Source organism: Nothobranchius furzeri, chromosome 6 (genome assembly GCF_043380555.1).
Source record: "Nothobranchius furzeri strain GRZ-AD chromosome 6, NfurGRZ-RIMD1, whole genome shotgun sequence".
Taxonomy (NCBI): Eukaryota; Metazoa; Chordata; class Actinopteri; order Cyprinodontiformes; family Nothobranchiidae; genus Nothobranchius; species Nothobranchius furzeri.
The window spans coordinates 71520076-71538688 of NC_091746.1; the positions used below are offsets into that span (position 1 = coordinate 71520076).

Sequence of the window (18613 nt, forward strand, 5' to 3'; positions counted from 1 at the left end):
CGCGTACTGTCCCCGTCCGTTATACAGTCCAAAACCAGAACGACCCGCGTGCTGTCCCCGTCCGTTATACAGTCCAAAACCAGAACGACCCGCCTGCTGTCCCCGTATGTTATACAGTCCAAAACCAGAACGACTCGCCTGCTGTCCCCGTCCGTTATACAGTCCAAAACCAGAACGACCCGCGTGCTGTCCCCGTCCGTTATACAGTCCAAAACCAGAACGACCCGCGTGCTGTCCCCGTCCGTTATACAGTCCAAAACCAGAACGACCCGCGTGCTGTCCCCGTCCGTTATACAGTCCAAAACCAGAAATACCCGCGTGCTGTCCCCGTCCGTTATACAGTCAGAAACCAGAACGACCCTCGTGCTGTCCCAGTCCGTTATACAGTCCAAAACCAGAACGACCCGCATGCTGTCCCCGTCCATTATACAGTCCAAAACCAGAACGACCCGCGTGCTGTCCCCGTCCGTTATACAGTCCAAAACCAGAACGACCCGCGTGCTGTCCCCGTCCGTTATACAGTCCAAAACCATAACGACCCGCGTGCTGTCCCCGTCCGTTATACAGTCCAAAACCAGAACGACCCGCGTGCTGTCCCCGTCCGTTATACAGTCCAAAACCAGAACGACCCGCGTGCTGTCCCCGTCCGTTATACAGTCCAAAACCAGAACGACCCGCATGCTGTCCCCGTCCGTTATACAGTCCAAAACCAGAACGACTCGCCTGCTGTCCCCGTCCGTTATACAGTCCAAAACCAGAACGACCCGCGTGCTGTCCCCGTCCTTTATACAGTCCAAAACCAGAACGACCCGCGTGCTGTCCCCGTCCGTTATACAGTCCAAAACCAGAACGACCCGCGTGCTGTCCCCGTCCGTTATACAGTCCAAAACCAGAACGACCCGCGTGCTGTCCCCGTCCGTTATACAGTCCAAAACCAGAACGACCCGCGTGCTGTCCCCGTCCGTTATACAGTCCAAAACCAGAACGACCCGCGTGCTGTCCCCGTCCGTTATACAGTCCAAAACCAGAACGACCCGCGTGCTGTCCCCGTCCGTTATACAGTCTAAAACCTGAACGACCCGCGTGCTGTCCCCGTCCGTTATACAGTCCAAAACCAGAACGACCCGCGTGCTGTCCCCGTCCGTTATACAGTCCAAAACCAGAACGACCCGCGTGCTGTCCCCGTCCGTTATACAGTCCAAAACCAGAACGACCCGCGTGCTGTCCCCGTCCGTTATACAGTCCAAAATCAGAACGACCCGCGTGCTGTCCCCGTCCGTTATACAGTCCAAAACCAGAACGACCCGCGTGCTGTCCCCGTCCGTTATACAGTCCAAAACCAGAACGACCCGCGTGCTGTCCCCGTCCGTTATACAGTCCAAAACCAGAACGACCCGCGTGCTGTCCCCGTCCGTTATACAGTCCAAAACCAGAACGACCCGCGTGCTGTCCCCGTCCGTTATACAGTCCAAAACCAGAACGACCCGTGTGCTGTCCCCGTCCATTATACAGTCCAAAACCAGAACGACCCGCGTGCTGTCCCCGTCGTTATACAGTCCAAAACCAAAACGACCCGCGTGCTGTCCCCGTCCGTTATACAGTCCAAAACCAGAACGACCCGCGTGCTGTCCCCGTCCGTTATACAGTCCAAAACCAGAACGACCCGCGTGCTGTCCCCGTCCGTTCTACAGTCCAAAACCAGAACGACCCGCGTGCTGTCCCTGTCCGTTATACAGTCCAAAACCAGAAATACCCGCGTGCTGTCCCTGTCCGTTATACAGTCCAAAACCAGAACGACCCGCGTGCTGTCCCCGTCCATTATACAGTCCAAAACCAGAACGACCCGCACACTGTTCCCGTCCATTATACAGTCCAAAACCAGAACGACCCGCGTGCTGTTCCCGTCCCTTATACAGTCCAAAACCAGAACGACCCACGTGCTGTCCCCGTCCGTTATACAGTCCAAAACCAGAACGACCCGCGTGCTGTCCCCGTCCGTTATACAGTCCAAAACCAGAATGACCCGCCTGCTGTCCCCGTCCGTTATACAGTCCAAAACCAGAACGACCCGCGTGCTGTCCCCGTCTGTTATACAGTCCAAAACCAAAAATACCCACGTGCTGTCCCCGTCCATTATACAGTCCAAAACCAGAACGACCCGCGTGCTGTCCCCGTCCGTTATACAGTCCAAAACCAGAACGACCCGCGTGCTGTCCCCGTCCGTTATACAGTCCAAAACCAGAACGACCCGCATGCTGTCCCCGTCCGTTATACAGTCCAAAACCAGAAATACCCGCGTGCTGTCCCCGTCCGTTATACAGTCCAAAACCAGAACGACCCTCGTGCTGTCCCCGTCCATTATACAGTCCAAAACCAGAACGACCCATGTGCTGTCCCCGTCCATTATACAGTCCAAAACCAGAACGACCCGCGTGCTGTCCCCGTCCATTATACAGTCCAAAACCAGAACGACCCGCGTGCTGTCCCCGTCCGTTATACAGTCCAAAACCAGAACGACCCGCGTTCTGTCCCCGTCCGTTATACAGTCCAAAACCAGAACGACCCGCGTGCTGTCCCCGTCCATTATACAGTCCAAAACCAGAATGACCCGTGTGCTGTCCCCGTCCATTATACAGTCCAAAACCAGAACGACCCGCGTGCTGTCCCCTTCCATTATACAGTCCAAAACCAGAACGACCCGCGTGCTGTCCCCGTCCGTTATACAGTCCAAAACCAGAACGACCCTCGTGCTGTCCCCGTCCGTTATACAGTCCAAAACCAAAACAACCCGTGTGCTGTCCCCGTCCGTTATACAGTCCAAAACCAGAATGACCCGCGTGCTGTCCCCGTCCATTATACAGTCCAAAACCAGAACAACCCGCGTGCTGTCCCCGTCCGTTATACAGTCCAAAACCAAAAATACCCACGTGCTGTCCCCGTCCATTATACAGTCCAAAACCAGAACGACCCGCGTGCTGTCCCCGTCCGTTATACAGTCCAAAACCAGAACGACCCGCGTGCTGTCCCCGTCTGTTATACAGTCCAAAACCAGAACGACCCGCCTGCTGTCCCCGTCCGTTATACAGTCCAAAACCAGAACGACTCGCCTGCTGTCCCCGTCCGTTATACAGTCCAAAACCAGAACGACCCGCGTGCTGTCCCCGTCCGTTATACAGTCCAAAACCAGAACGACCCGCGTGCTGTCCCCGTCCGTTATACAGTACAAAACCGGAACGACCCGCGTGCTGTCCCCGTCCGTTATACAGTCCAAAACCAGAAATACCCGCGTGCTGTCCCCGTCCGTTATACAGTCCAAAACCAGAACGACCCGCGTGCTGTCCCCGTCTGTTATACAGTCCAAAACCAGAACGACCCGCCTGCTGTCCCCGTCCGTTATACAGTCCAAAACCAGAACGACTCGCCTGCTGTCCCCGTCCGTTATACAGTCCAAAACCAGAACGACCCGCGTGCTGTCCCCGTCCGTTATACAGTCCAAGACCAGAACGACCCGCGTGCTGTCCCCGTCCATTATACAGTCCAAAACCAGAACGACCCGCGTGCTGTCCCCGTCCGTTATACAGTCCAAAACCAGAACGACCCGCGTGCTGTCCCCGTCTGTTATACAGTCCAAAACCAGAACGACCCGCCTGCTGTCCCCGTCCGTTATACAGTCCAAAACCAGAACGACTCGCCTGCTGTCCCCGTCCGTTATACAGTCCAAAACCAGAACGACCCGTGTGCTGTCCCCGTCCGTTATACAGTCCAAAACCAGAACGACCCGCGTGCTGTCCCCGTCCGTTATACAGTCCAAAACCAGAACGACCCGCGTGCTGTCCCCGTCCGTTATACAGTCCAAAACCAGAACGACCCACGTGCTGTCCCCGTCCGTTCTACAGTCCAAAACCAGAACGACCCGCGTGCTGTCCCCGTCCGTTATACAGTCCAAAACCAGAAATACCCGCGTGCTGTCCCTGTCCGTTATACAGTCCAAAACCAGAACGACCCTCGTGCTGTCCCCGTCCATTATACAGTCCAAAACCAGAACGACCCGCACACTGTTCCCGTCCATTATACAGTCCAAAACCAGAACGACCCGCGTGCTGTTCCCGTCCCTTATACAGTCCAAAACCAGAACGACCCGCGTGCTGTCCCCGTCCGTTATACAGTCCAAAACCAGAACGACCCGCGTGCTGTCCCCGTCCGTTATACAGTCCAAAACCAGAATGACCCGCCTGCTGTCCCCGTCCGTTATACAGTCCAAAACCAGAACGACCCGCGTGCTGTCCCCGTCCGTTATACAGTCCAAAACCAAAAATACCCACGTGCTGTCCCCGTCCATTATACAGTCCAAAACCAGAACGACCCGCGTGCTGTCCCCGTCCGTTATACAGTCCAAAACCAGAACGACCCGCATGCTGTCCCCGTCCGTTATACAGTCCAAAACCAGAAATACCCGCGTGCTGTCCCCGTCCGTTATACAGTCCAAAACCAGAACGACCCTCGTGCTGTCCCCGTCCATTATACAGTCCAAAACCAGAACGACCCGTGTGCTGTCCCCGTCCATTATACAGTCCAAAACCAGAACGACCCGCGTGCTGTCCCCGTCCATTATACAGTCCAAAACCAGAACGACCCGCGTGCTGTCCCCGTCCGTTATACAGTCCACAACCAGAACGACCCTCGTTCTGTCCCCGTCCGTTATACAGTCCAAAACCAGAACGACCCGCGTGCTGTCCCCGTCCATTATACAGTCCAAAACCAGAATGACCCGTGTGCTGTCCCCGTCCATTATACAGTCCAAAACCAGAACGACCCGCGTGCTGTCCCCGTCCATTATACAGTCCAAAACCAGAACGACCCGCGTGCTGTCCCCGTCCGTTATACAGTCCAAAACCAGAACGACCCTCGTGCTGTCCCCGTCCGTTATACAGTCCAAAACCAAAACAACCCGTGTGCTGTCCCCGTCCGTTATACAGTCCAAAACCAGAATGACCCGCGTGCTGTCCCCGTCCATTATACAGTCCAAAACCAGAACAACCCGCGTGCTGTCCCCGTCCGTTATACAGTCCAAAACCAAAAATACCCACGTGCTGTCCCCGTCCATTATACAGTCCAAAACCAGAACGACCCGCGTGCTGTCCCCGTCCGTTATACAGTCCAAAACCAGAACGACCCGCGTGCTGTCCCCGTGTGTTATACAGTCCAAAACCAGAACGACCCGCCTGCTGTCCCCGTCCGTTATACAGTCCAAAACCAGAACGACTCGCCTGCTGTCCCCGTCCGTTATACAGTCCAAAACCAGAACGACCCGCGTGCTGTCCCCGTCCGTTATACAGTCCAAAACCAGAACGACCCGCGTGCTGTCCCCGTCCGTTATACAGTCCAAAACCAGAACGACCCGCGTGCTGTCCCCGTCCGTTATACAGTCCAAAACCAGAACGACCCGCGTGCTGTCCCCGTCCGTTATACAGTCCAAAACCAGAAATACCCACGTGTTGTCCCCGTCCATTATACAGTCCCAAACCAGAACGACCCTTGTGCTGTCCCCGTCCATTATACAGTCCAAAACCAGAACGACCCGCGTGCTGTCCCCGTCCATTATACAGTCCAAAACCAGAACGACCCGTGTGCTGTCCCCGTCCATTATACAGTCCAAAACCAGAACGACCTGCGTGCTGTCCCCGTCCATTATACAGTCCAAAACCAGAACGACCCGCGTGCTGTCCCCGTCCGTTATACAGTCCAAAACCAGAACGACCCTCGTGCTGTCCCCGTCCGTTATACAGTCCAAAACCAAAACGACCCGTGTGCTGTCCCCGTCCTTTATACAGTCCAAAACCAGAACGACCCGCGTGCTGTCCCCGTCCATTATACAGTCCAAAACCAGAACGACCCGCGTGCTGTCCCCGTCCGTTATACAGTCCAAAACCAAAAATACCCACGTGCTGTCCCCGTCCATTATACAGTCCAAAACCAGAACGACCCGCGTGCTGTCCCCATCCGTTATACAGTCCAAAACCAGAACGACCCGCGTGCTGTCCCCGTCCGTTATACAGTCCAAAACCAGAACGACCCGCCTGCTGTCCCCGTCCGTTATACAGTCCAAAACCAGAACGACTCGCCTGCTGTCCCCGTCCATTATACAGTCCAAAACCAGAACGACCCGCGTGCTGTCCCCGTCCGTTATACTGTCCAAAACCAGAACGACCCGCGTGCTGTCCCCGTCCGTTATACAGTCCAAAACCAGAACGACCCGCGTGCTGTCCCCGTCCGTTATACAGTCCAAAACCAGAAATACCCGCGTGCTGTCCCCGTCCGTTATACAGTCCAAAACCAGAACGACCCTCGTGCTGTCCCCGTCCATTATACAGTCCAAAACCAGAACGACCCGCATGCTGTCCCCGTCCATTATACAGTCCAAAACCAGAACGACCCGCGTGCTGTCCCCGTCCGTTATACAGTCCAAAACCAGAACGACCCACGTGCTGTCCCCGTCCGTTATACAGTTCAAAACCAGAACGACCCGCGTGCTGTCCCCGTCCGTTATACAGTCCAAAACCAGAACGACCCGCGTGCTGTCCCCGTCCGTTATACAGTCCAAAACCAGAACGACCCGCGTGCTGTCCCCGTCCGTTATACAGTCCAAAACCAGAACGACCCGCGTGCTGTCCCTGTCCGTTATACAGTCCAAAACCAGAACGACCCTCGTGCTGTCCCCGTCCATTATACAGTCCAAAACCAGAACGACCCGCACACTGTTCCCGTCCATTATACAGTCCAAAACCAGAACGACCCGCGTGCTGTTCCCGTCCCTTATACAGTCCAAAACCAGAACGACCCGCGTGCTGTCCCCGTCCGTTATACAGTCCAAAACCAGAACGACCCGCGTGCTGTCCCCGTCCGTTATACAGTCCAAAACCAGAATGACCCGCCTGCTGTCCCCGTCCGTTATACAGTCCAAAACCAGAACGACCCGCGTGCTGTCCCCGTCCGTTATACAGTCCAAAACCAAAAATACCCACGTGCTGTCCCCGTCCATTATACAGTCCAAAACCAGAACGACCCGCGTGCTGTCCCCGTCCGTTATACAGTCCAAAACCAGAACGACCCGCGTGCTGTCCCCGTCCGTTATACAGTCCAAAACCAGAACGACCCGCATGCTGTCCCCGTCCGTTATACAGTCCAAAACCAGAAATACCCGCGTGCTGTCCCCGTCCGTTATACAGTCCAAAACCAGAACGACCCTCGTGCTGTCCCCGTCGATTATACAGTCCAAAACCAGAACGACCCGTGTGCTGTCCCCGTCCATTATACAGTCCAAAACCAGAACGACCCGCGTGCTGTCCCCGTCCATTATACAGTCCAAAACCAGAACGACCCGCGTGCTGTCCCCGTCCGTTATACAGTCCAAAACCAGAACGACCCGCGTTCTGTCCCCGTCCGTTATACAGTCCAAAACCAAAACGACCCGCGTGCTGTCCCCGTCCATTATACAGTCCAAAACCAGAATGACCCGTGTGCTGTCCCCGTCCATTATACAGTCCAAAACCAGAACGACCCGCGTGCTGTCCCCGTCCATTATACAGTCCAAAACCAGAACGACCCGCGTGCTGTCCCCGTCCGTTATACAGTCCAAAACCAGAACGACCCTCGTGCTGTCCCCGTCCGTTATACAGTCCAAAACCAAAACAACCCGTGTGCTGTCCCCGTCCGTTATACAGTCCAAAACCAGAATGACCCGCGTGCTGTCCCCGTCCGTTATACAGTCCAAAACCAGAAATACCCGCGTGCTGTCCCCGTCCGTTATACAGTCCAAAACCAGATCGACCCTCGTGCTGTCCCAGTCCATTATACAGTCCAAAACCAGAACGACCCGCGTGCTGTCCCCGTCCGTTATACAGTCCAAAACCAGAACGACCCGCGTGCTGTCCCCGTCCGTTATACAGTCCAAAACCAGAACGACCCGCGTGCTGTCCCCGTCCGTTATACAGTCCAAAACCAGAACGACCCGCGTGCTGTCCCCGTCCGTTATACAGTCCAAAACCAGAACGACCCGCGTGCTGTCCCCGTCCGTTATACAGTCCAAAACCAGAACGACCCGCGTGCTGTCCCCGTCCGTTATACAGTCCAAAACCAGAACGACCCGCGTGCTGTCCCCGTCCGTTATACAGTCCAAAACCAGAACGACCCGCGTGCTGTCCCCGTCCGTTATACAGTCCAAAACCAGAACGACCCGCGTGCTGTCCCCGTCCGTTATACAGTCCAAAACCAGAACGACCCGCGTGCTGTCCCCGTCCGTTATACAGTCCAAAACCAGAACGACCCGCGTGCTGTCCCCGTCCGTTATACAGTCCAAAACCAGAACGACCCGCGTGCTGTCCCCGTCCGTTATACAGTCCAAAACCAGAACGACCCGCGTGCTGTCCCCGTCCGTTATACAGTCCAAAACCAGAAATACCCACGTGTTGTCCCCGTCCGTTATACAGTCCCAAACCAGAACGACCCTCGTGCTGTCCCCGTCCATTATACAGTCCAAAACCAGAACGACCCGCGTGCTGTCCCCGTCCATTATACAGTCCAAAACCAGAACGACCCGTGTTCTGTCCCCGTCCATTATACAGTCCAAAACCAGAACGACCTGCGTGCTGTCCCCGTCCATTATACAGTCCAAAACCAAAACGACCCGTGTGCTGTCCCCGTCCTTTATACAGTCCAAAACCAGAACGACCCGCGTGCTGTCCCCGTCCATTATACAGTCCAAAACCAGAACGACCCGCGTGCTGTCCCCGTCCGTTATACAGTCCAAAACCAAAAATACCCACGTGCTGTCCCCGTCCATTATACAGTCCAAAACCAGAACGACCCGCGTGCTGTCCCCGTCCGTTATACAGTCCAAAACCAGAACGACCCGCGTGCTGTCCCCGTCCGTTATACAGTCCAAAACCAGAACGACCCGCGTGCTGTCCCCGTCCGTTATACAGTCCAAAACCAGAACGACCCGCCTGCTGTCCCCTTCCGTTATACAGTCCAAAACCAGAAGCACTCGCCTGCTGTCCCCGTCCATTATACAGTCCAAAACCAGAACGACCCGCGTGCTGTCCCTGTCCGTTATACAGTCCAAAACCAGAACGACCCGCGTGCTGTCCCCGTCCGTTATACAGTCCAAAACCAGAAATACCCGCGTGCTGTCCCCGTCCGTTATACAGTCCAAAACCAGAACGACCCTCGTGCTGTCCCCGTCCATTATACAGTCCAAAACCAGAACGACCCGCATGCTGTCCCCGTCCGTTATACAGTCCAAAACCAGAACGACCCGCGTGCTGTCCCCGTCCGTTATACAGTCCAAAACCAGAACGACCCACGTGCTGTCCCCGTCCGTTATACAGTCCAAAACCAGAACGACCCGCGTGCTGTCCCCGTCCGTTATACAGTCCAAAACCAGAACGACCCGCGTGCTGTCCCCGTCCGTTATACAGTCCAAAACCAGAACGACCCGCGTGCTGTCCCCGTCCGTTATACAGTCCAAAACCAGAACGACCCGCGTGCTGTCCCCGTCCATTATACAGTCCAAAACCAGAACGACCCGCCTGCTGTCCCTGTCCAATATACAGTCCAAAACCAAAAATACCCGCGTGCTGTCCCCGTCCATTATACAGTCCAAAACCAGAACGACCCGTGTGCTGTCCCCGTCCGTTATACAGTCCAAAACCAGAACGACCCGCGTGCTGTCCCCGTCCGTTATACAGTCCAAAACCAGAACGACCCGCATGCTGTCCCCGTCCGTTATACAGTCCAAAACCAGAACGACCCGCGTGCTGTCCCCGTCCGTTATACAGTCCAAAACCAGAACAACCCGCATGCTGTCCCCGTCCGTTATACAGTCCAAAACCAGAACAACCCGCGTGCTGTCCCCGTCCGTTATACAGTCCAAAACCAGAACGACCCGCCTGCTGTCCCCGTCCGTTATACAGTCCAAAACCAGAACGACCCGCCTGCTGTCCCCGTCCATTATACAGTCCAAAACCAGAACGACTCGCGTGCTGTCCCCGTCCGTTATACAGTCCAAAACCAGAACGACCCGCGTGCTGTCCCCGTCCGTTATACAGTCCAAAACCTGAACGACCCGCGTGCTGTCCCCGTCCGTTATACAGTCTAAAACCAGAACGACCCGCGTGCTGTCCCCGTCCGTTATACAGTCCAAAGCCAGAACGACCCGCCTGCTGTCCCCGTCCATTATACAGTCCAAAACCAGAACGACCCGCGTGCTGTCCCCGTCCGTTATACAGTCCAAAACCAGAACGACCCGCGTGCTGTCCCCGTCCGTTATACAGTCCAAAACCGGAACGACCCGCGTGCTGTCCCCGTCCGTTACAGTCCAAAACCAGAACCAGAAAGTCCAATGAAATCAGCCATAACAGACCACTGCACAAGAGACAGTCATACAATGGGTTTGGACATTATACACGTTCCCTCCAGAACCTTCAGCCTGTTTAACAAGGCTGTGTGGTTGACAGTGTCCAAGCATCAGCGTGGAACATTCTATTTGTCTCAGAATCAGTGGTAAACGTGTAGAGCTCGTGGATGTGGTGGACGAGGACATGGAGTTATTTGGTGTGAGGGCAGAGGAACAGAATGGAGACAGATGATTGGCTGTGGAGACACCTGAAGGGACAAGCCCAGAGAGCTGCAGCATCTCCAGTTCTCCCTCCTCCTTTGGTTTAAACCGTGTTTTACAGCCCAGCTGATGCTAAACGGCGTGGTTTGGAGCCATAATTCAGTAATTGATTCATTCCTGGTCTGCTCGTGTCGGTGATTGAACAGCAGCAGCGAGAGGAGATGCTTCGAAGTCATCCAGCACAGCGACACCCCACTGGGGCTGATTGCTGCCGGCAGCAAACACAACTGAGATGAACGGACGAGGGTGTGACGACTAATGACACAGGGAGGAAGACATAATAAGAAACCGGGACAAAGCGAGTGATGAGGGACGCTTTAAAGTCGGACGAAAAATGAGACAATCTGATTACAACGGGGAAGGACTGCTTTAATTACAGAAACTTCCAATCAGAGGGCTTTAGGTGACTTTAGATACATTTTGTATCATTATTCGTAGGGCTGTTCCGATCATGTTGTTTTGCTCCCGATCCAAGTCCGAGTCACATTTGTCTTTAAGAATCTGCTGATACCGAGTCCCGATCTGGTACTTTAGGACACACTGAGTTGTCCTTGAAGCTATTTTTAATCATGAATGCATTTCTTTCTTTCTGTATTTATGTCGTTTCTTTAGTGGTTTTGCCATAAAATATCACTTGTTTGGAAAGTACATTCATAAGGAACGCTAATATTTATATATGTAAAAATAAATTGTCATTTACCATTTAAATGAAAAAGAAAAGTGTTAATATTAAGGATAAATGTAAAAGTAGCCTCGGTGTGCGGCTGTTTTCTACGACAGGGATGGCACGGCGCATGACGGTCAGCAGCAGAGTGACTAATGCAGTTTCAGTACTGTGATACTCTCTAAAACCAGACTGAAATTCCTCAAACAGAGCATTAGTGTTTAAATGCTCACATACTTGGATGGCCACTATTTTCTGCAGGACTTTGGATAAAAAGGGAAGGTTAGATATTGGTCTATAATTCATTGGGTCATCTGGATCCAGAGAAGGCTTCTTAAGTGAAGGTTTGATTACAGCAACCTTAAAACCCTGTGGTACATACCCATTTACTAAGGATAGATAGATTATATCTAGAATAGGGGCAGCAACCAAGGGAATTCATCTTTAAATAATTTGGTTGAGATTGAATCCAAAAGGCAAGTTGAAGGTTTAGATGAAGCTAATATTTTTGATAACTCTGAAAGCTCAACTGGATCAAAACGGTTCAAGCACAGATGAGGTTCTACAGTCACCTCTGATGCTGCCTCACTTACTGAGGAAGAAAAAATTGCATTAGGGAGGATGCTAAAGATTTTGTTTCTAATAGAATTAATTTTACTTGTAAAAAATCCCATGAAGTCATTGCTGCTGAGGGCTAAGGGAATAGATGGCTCAGAGCTATGATTCTGTGTAAGTTTAGCAACTGTACTGAAAAGAAATTTAGGATTATGCTTATTCTCCTCAATTAATGCTGAGAAATAAGCAGTTCTAGTTTGTTGAAGCTTATTTTTATAAAGCACAAGACTATTTTTCCTGGATAGGTAGGCCTCCTCCTGGTGCGTAGAGCACCATGTTCTCCAATTTCCTAGAGTTTTGTTTTAAGGCTCGTAAATGAGAATTAAACCAGGGAGCCAGCTTCCTGTCCCTAATTACCTTCTTTTTTAAAGAGGCAACATCATCTAATGCCACACGTAAAGAGGAATTCACATGATGAACTAAGGCATCAATTTGTGAGGGGTTAGAACTGAAAATATTGCCCTCTGCTACATGCCTCTGAGATCCTGAGGACAGTAAAGATGGAACAGTTGATTTAAAAGATGCAACTGCGTTGTCAGATAGAGACCGACTATAATTAAATTTACTTTCATGTCTCGAAAACTCAGTTATAAAAAACTCAAAGGTTATCAGAAAGTGGTCCGAGAGGACTGGATTATGTGGAAAAATCGTTATTTCCTCACACTCTATGCCATAAGTAAGCACAAGGTCTAATGTATGATGGCAGGATTAGGTGGAGCTATGTATTCTTTGAGTAAAACCAATTGAGTCTAAGATATTACTAAAGGCTACATTGAGGCTATCATTTTCAATGTCCACATGAATGTTAAAATCCCCTACTACAATGACCTTATCAGTATTTAGCACCAAATCAGATAAAAAATCAGAGATCTGATCCAAAAACTCAGAGTAAGGGCCTGGTGGACGATATAAAACTACAAACAAGAGTGGTTTTATAGTTTTGCAATCTGGATTAGGAAAACTAAGAATAAGACGTTCGAACGAACTGTAGCTATTAATTGGTAAGGGACTGATTAATAAGTCCGAATGAAAAATGGTTGCCACTCCTCCTCCTCGCCCTGCACTTCGAGCAATATGATGATTTAAATAATTTGAAGGAGTCGACTCGTTTAAGCTAACACAGTCCTCTTGCTGCAGCCAGGATTCTGTGAGAGAGAGCAAAGAGATCTGATTATCACAAATCAAGTCATTAACCAACAAAGTCTTAGAAAAAATGGATCTAATGTTCAACAACCCACATTTAATTTTTCTAGTTTTCTGCTCAGTTGAATTAGTTCTAATATTTATGAGATTTCCATGATTTGCTTTATTAAGCCTGATATTTAATCTGTGTGGTTTTGGCCGTGGGCAGGACACTGTCTCTATGGGGTAGTGGGTGGGTAACAGTACAGAAGCTGCAGAGGGGTGGGGTAAACTACGACTCTGCTTCCTGGTCTGGACCCTGGGTTGTCATGGAGGACTAATAAAACTGGCCATAGTCCTAGAAAGAAGAGCTGCTCCATCCAAAGAGGGATGGATGCCGTCTCTTCTCATCAGACCAGGATTTGGCGCTATATAAATAAAATTGAATTGAACTTTTTTTTACTAAGCACCTGTAGAGCTGCTGCGTCTGTAAAGGTGGGAAGAGAAAGCAGATCATACCACGACCCAAGGAGATGGCAGAACCCGACATTTGCAGCCACAGATGCTCATCAGTCTGATAAACATGCTGCCATCTTGGCGTTTTTGCTGTCCGTAGACTGTTTCTTGGTTTATTAATGTATCTTTAGTGTCGGCGTGCCTAGCTGAGTTGCTGCAGCAGGGTCGGTTTTTTTAAGGTAGCGCATCAGTGTTGAACTGATTTTACCGCCCAAACCCTCGCGGCCTCTGCGCTCCTCTGGCAGCCGTCTCCTTGTGATCCAGTAAGTCCGGACGCAGACCCATGGGGAGGCGTCCTTCCAGTATCATGGCCCTCGTCTCTGGAACAGGCTGCAGAGGACCTCAGGGCCGTGGAGAATGTTCATGTTTTTACGAGCAGGCTTAAGGCTCACCTTTTTGGAAATTTACTGATCATTATTTATGATTTACTTGCTTATATTTTAAGACAGTTTTGTTATATATCTATATTTTTATATTTTCTTACTATTTCTACAATTATATTGATCTCTATTTATTCATTTTAAATCACCTCTTGTTATTTTATTCTTTTACTTGTAGTACTTTACAGCGTTTCCTCTCTGGGAGCCCTCTGCCTCAGAGCCGGTAGTGGGCGGCCTCTGTGCTCTCCAGGTAGTGCTTGGGTGTAGGTGGGGGCCCTCGTCCTCCCTCCTCTGGGTGCCGTGTGTCCCAACTGCTGCCGTGGATCTGCTGCTGTTGGGGCAGACGGCTCCCCTGATGGCTCTTCCTTACGTTTCCTTACATACCGGACTCATCTGAGCTCAGCCTAGTGTTTACCTTTGTGTGTGTGTGTGTGTGTGTGTGTGTGTGTGTGTGTGTGTGTGTGTGTGTGTGTGTGTGTGTGTGTGCGCGCGCGCGCGCGCGCGCGCGTGTGTGTGTGTGTGATTTTTACTCCTTTTCCTTTTGCTGTGAACTGATTTTCCGTCTTTGGGCTTTTTTTTTTTGTTTGTTTGTTTTATTCTCGTCGTCGTCACGCTGCCTCAATCACTCCTTCTTCTCTTTGATTTAACGTTCAACATTTAAAGTGTCAATCTGAAGAAATTTAGCCCAGACGGGAAATCAAACCTGCAGATTTGGCAACATCTCCAAACAAGAAGGTTAAATGTGACATTGTTTATCTTTGAGATGAAGACAAATGTGTGTTTATTAATGTTTTATTGAGAAGATAATATTCAGATGTTTAACCCAGCATAGCGACATGGATGATGTTTAACAGCCATATTTACTCTGATGTTTTATTCCCGCTTGTTTCTGGAGTGATTTACTCACACAGACTCTGTGAGGAAGAGTTCATTTTCCTTGTTTTCCATCTTTTCTGAACACTCGGAATAATTGCATGTTTCTTTTCTCTTCCTCTCTGATATCGACACTCATCTTGTTTCTCCTCCTCCTCCTCAGCGATGTCCTCAGACGCCTCCACCAATCCCCTCCTCCAACAACAGCCCCCTCTCCAGCAGACTGCTCCCCTCCTGCCCGGATCCTCCACCTCCTCCGGGGAGCTGGTTCCTCCCGTCGGCCCGGTCCCGGGGGCCCCAGCCTCCACAGCTGCCTCCGAGGAGACCCAAGTGGGGGGGAACCGGTCCATCCCGACGGCCTGCGTTCGTCCCACCCACCCGCTACGGAGCTTCACCAACCCACTGCTGCCCCCGCCGATGGGAACCATCGACCCAAAGGTTTACGCCTCCATGATGCCACAGTCCAGTGAGTACGGATCAGAACCAGAACTCATCTTCCGCACAAACTGGGATTCTGTCTTTTTTCTTTACAAAGCTGAGCGCTAAATGATAACGTACAGCTCTAATAATCAGAGCGGAGACAAAACGCTGCGTTTTTCTGTGTAAAACCATAAAAACAACCAAGATTTACAGAACACTTAAATAGCAAGTCACCCCCAAATCAACTTTTTTTTTCCTTATAAACTATATAAATGTGTGTCTAATCGTGCTGCAGACACGTGTAGTCAATAGTTTTGTACTTTAGTGCATTTTAGTTAAAATAGTAATTTTCTGCCTAAAACTGTCAGTGTTGTGCCGTTGTCAGTTAAATCTGCCACCGCTATTGGCTAAGAGGTATGCTATGATGTCAACTGGTCCTTATGATGTCACAATACCGTTGTGAGCCTGTGTGTGTGTGTGTATTTGATAGCGGCTCCGCCCTCTCGGTCTGCTAGGCAACAGCATTTGTTGCATTTTTCAAACATGAAGAGGGAGTGAAGTAAGTTTCTTGTAGGGGGTGACTTGCTCTTTGAAGCTGTTACCGACGGCTCATTGGGGTCACTATGGTAACCACCCACCTGTCCCCCCCCAGGCAGCGGTGGAAACTTACTGAAGTTTACTTAAATTTACTCTCATTACTGTAATTAAGTAGCTTTTATGTGTAAATCTGTACTTTTACTTTTACTTGAGAATTTTTTTACACGTTCATGTCCGTTACCTAGTAAAAAACTAATAGGCTTAATAAATGTTGTGCTTAGCAGCATCAGAACAGAAAGAGACACGCCTGCATGAGCGCCGCGTCTCACCTGTGGGGTTGTACACGTTTTAATGAGGACGTCCAACAGCCTCTTTTCCTGCAGTGTTGCTCAGAAACATCCGTCCCGTCTCTGTGATGCACTCACTGTTGACCCCCTCTCCCTCTCCTCCGGTGGGGTGAAACCTGCACCTTCACACACCGGTGTTGCGTCATGAGTTCTGCTCAGTCCGGTAGCTGGTCTCGGTTCCGTCTTTGAGATGTGTTTCCCCAACCGCTCCGCACGGCAGCGGCAAAATAACGTTTGATGCTCCTAACGAGCGGATTCCATCATAAAGGATAAAACCTGCAGCCTGTTTCTTTATTTTACTCGAGAATAAAAGATTCAATTATTACAAAAGCTGTTCAGTGTATTTAAATCAGTCGTTCACATGATTCTAAAATACTGCAGTGTGTGTGTGTGTGTGTGTGTGTGTGTGTGTGTGTGTGTGTGTGTGTGTGTGTGTGTGTGCGTGTGTGTGTGTGTGTGTGTGTGTGTGTGTGTGTGTGTGTGTGTGTGTGTGTGTGTGTGCGTGTGTGTGGGTGGGTGTGTGTGTGTGGGGGGGGGGGGGGGGTTGGGTGTGTGTGTGTGGGGGGGGGTGCGTGTGTATGTGTGTGTGTGTGCGCGCGCGTGTGTGTATATGTGCGTGTGTGTGTGTGTGGGGGTGGGTGTGTGTGTGTGGGGGGTTGGGTGTGTGTGGGTGTGCGTGTGTGTGTGTGTGTGCGCGCGCGTGTGTCTGGGTGGGTGGGTGTGTGTGCATGTGTGTGGGTGGGTGTGTGTGTGGGGGGGTTGGGTGTGTGTGGGTGTGCGTGTGTATGTGTGTGTGTGTGTGTGCGTGCGCGCGTGTGTATGTGTGTGTGTGCGTGTGTGTGTTGTGATTTTGCACTACTTAAATTTAGCCATCCTTACGCTGACAAAAATGTAACTAAGTAACTTTTACTTTGAGTACATTTTATTTACAATGCTACAGTATTCACGCATACTTGAGTAAAAATTTAGGCAGTACTTTTACTTGTACTTGAGTGAATAATCACCAAAGTATTTGTACCTGTACTCTGCCCTCAAGGTAAAAGCTGGATACTTAAGGATACTTTAACTGAATGCAACGGGTCCCAGGAGTGGTAACAGTAGGTTACCTGTATAAAGCAGGCGAAAGCAGAGTACTGAAGACAGGCTGCCTCTCGTTTCCCTCCAGTTCACGTCAGATTTATTTTACAAACTCATGAAATGATAGTCACACTGTTCATGTCTGTTACTCCATTTCAGTTCCTTATAATTTCACTCCAAACACACAACTTACTTCATCCCTCAAGTTTCTTCTCACAGCATTCTAGTCAGAACGTATATTTCATTTTAGGTGACAACACATTTCTACTGTTGATTACTTTAAACTATCACTCTGCAAATAGTTCATATTGGTTCTCTTTTACAGTGTATCACTGAATTCAATCATAGCGTGCTATCTGCAATCAACTGTTAGCAATCAACCATGCTCTGTGTAACACAGACTACTGAAATAAATTGATAAAATGTTCATGTGCTATATGATCTTACAAACATCAAAACAGGAAATTATTAACCGGGTTAAACGTTTAAACTTTGCCACTCAGTTAAACTATTCTTATAAAACACACTCTTTTCTTGTCACTGTCTGTAATACAGTAGAAACAGTTCGCCAAATACAATCATACTCCTTTTTAATAGCGCTGAGACTCCCGTTTCAACATAATGGCGGAGACACGGAAAACCGTTGTCACGGTAACAGCCGGTTGTTTAGTTTACCGGCCGTTTGACCTAAAATTGCTGCCGCGATTGAAACCGTTACATATTAAACAGTTTTTTGTTCAATTTAACTAAAGCATAACAACGTGGCACTGACATATACAGTGGGGCAAAAAAGTATTTAGTCAGCCACCGATACTGCAACTCAGTATTCTTCTTCCTCCAAACACGACGAGTTGAGTTTATACCAAAAAGTTCTACTTTGGTTTCATCTGACCACATGACATTCTCCCAATCCTCTGCTGTATCATCCATGTGCTCTCTGGCAAACTTCAGACGGGCCTGGACATGCACTGGCTTCAGCAGCGGAACACGTCTGGCACTGCAGGATTTGATTCCCTGCTGTTGTAGTGTGTTACTGATGGTGACCTTTGTTATTGTGGTACCAGCTCTCTGCAGGTCATTCACCAGGTCCCCCGTGTGGTTCTGGGATTCTTGCTCACTGTTCTCATGATCATTTTGACCCCACAGGATGAGATCTTGCGTGGATCCCCAGATCGAGGGAGATTATCAGTGGTCTTGTATGTCTTCCATTTTCTGATAATTGCTCCCACAGTTGATTTCTTCACACCAAGCTGCTTGCCTATTGTAGATTCACTCTTCCCAGTCTGGTGCAGGTCTACAATTCTTTTCCTGGTGTCCTTCGAAAGCTCTTTGGTCTTGGCCATAGTGGAGTTTGGAGTCTGACTGTTTGAGGCTGTGGACAGGTGTC

At 50.3% G+C, this 18613-nt stretch overlaps 1 protein-coding gene across 3 annotated transcripts in view; it reads left to right on the plus strand.

Annotated features, from left to right (window-relative positions):
• dcc (DCC netrin 1 receptor) overlaps positions 1 to 18613 on the plus strand; it is a 348912-nt gene that overhangs the window by 293713 nt on the left and 36586 nt on the right. For all 3 annotated transcript variants that reach the window (XM_070552526.1, XM_054744659.2, XM_054744660.2), the window contains exon 27: positions 15009 to 15311. In XM_070552526.1, the coding sequence (XP_070408627.1) occupies positions 15009 to 15311 (303 nt within the window). The remainder of the gene's footprint in view (positions 1 to 15008; positions 15312 to 18613) is intronic.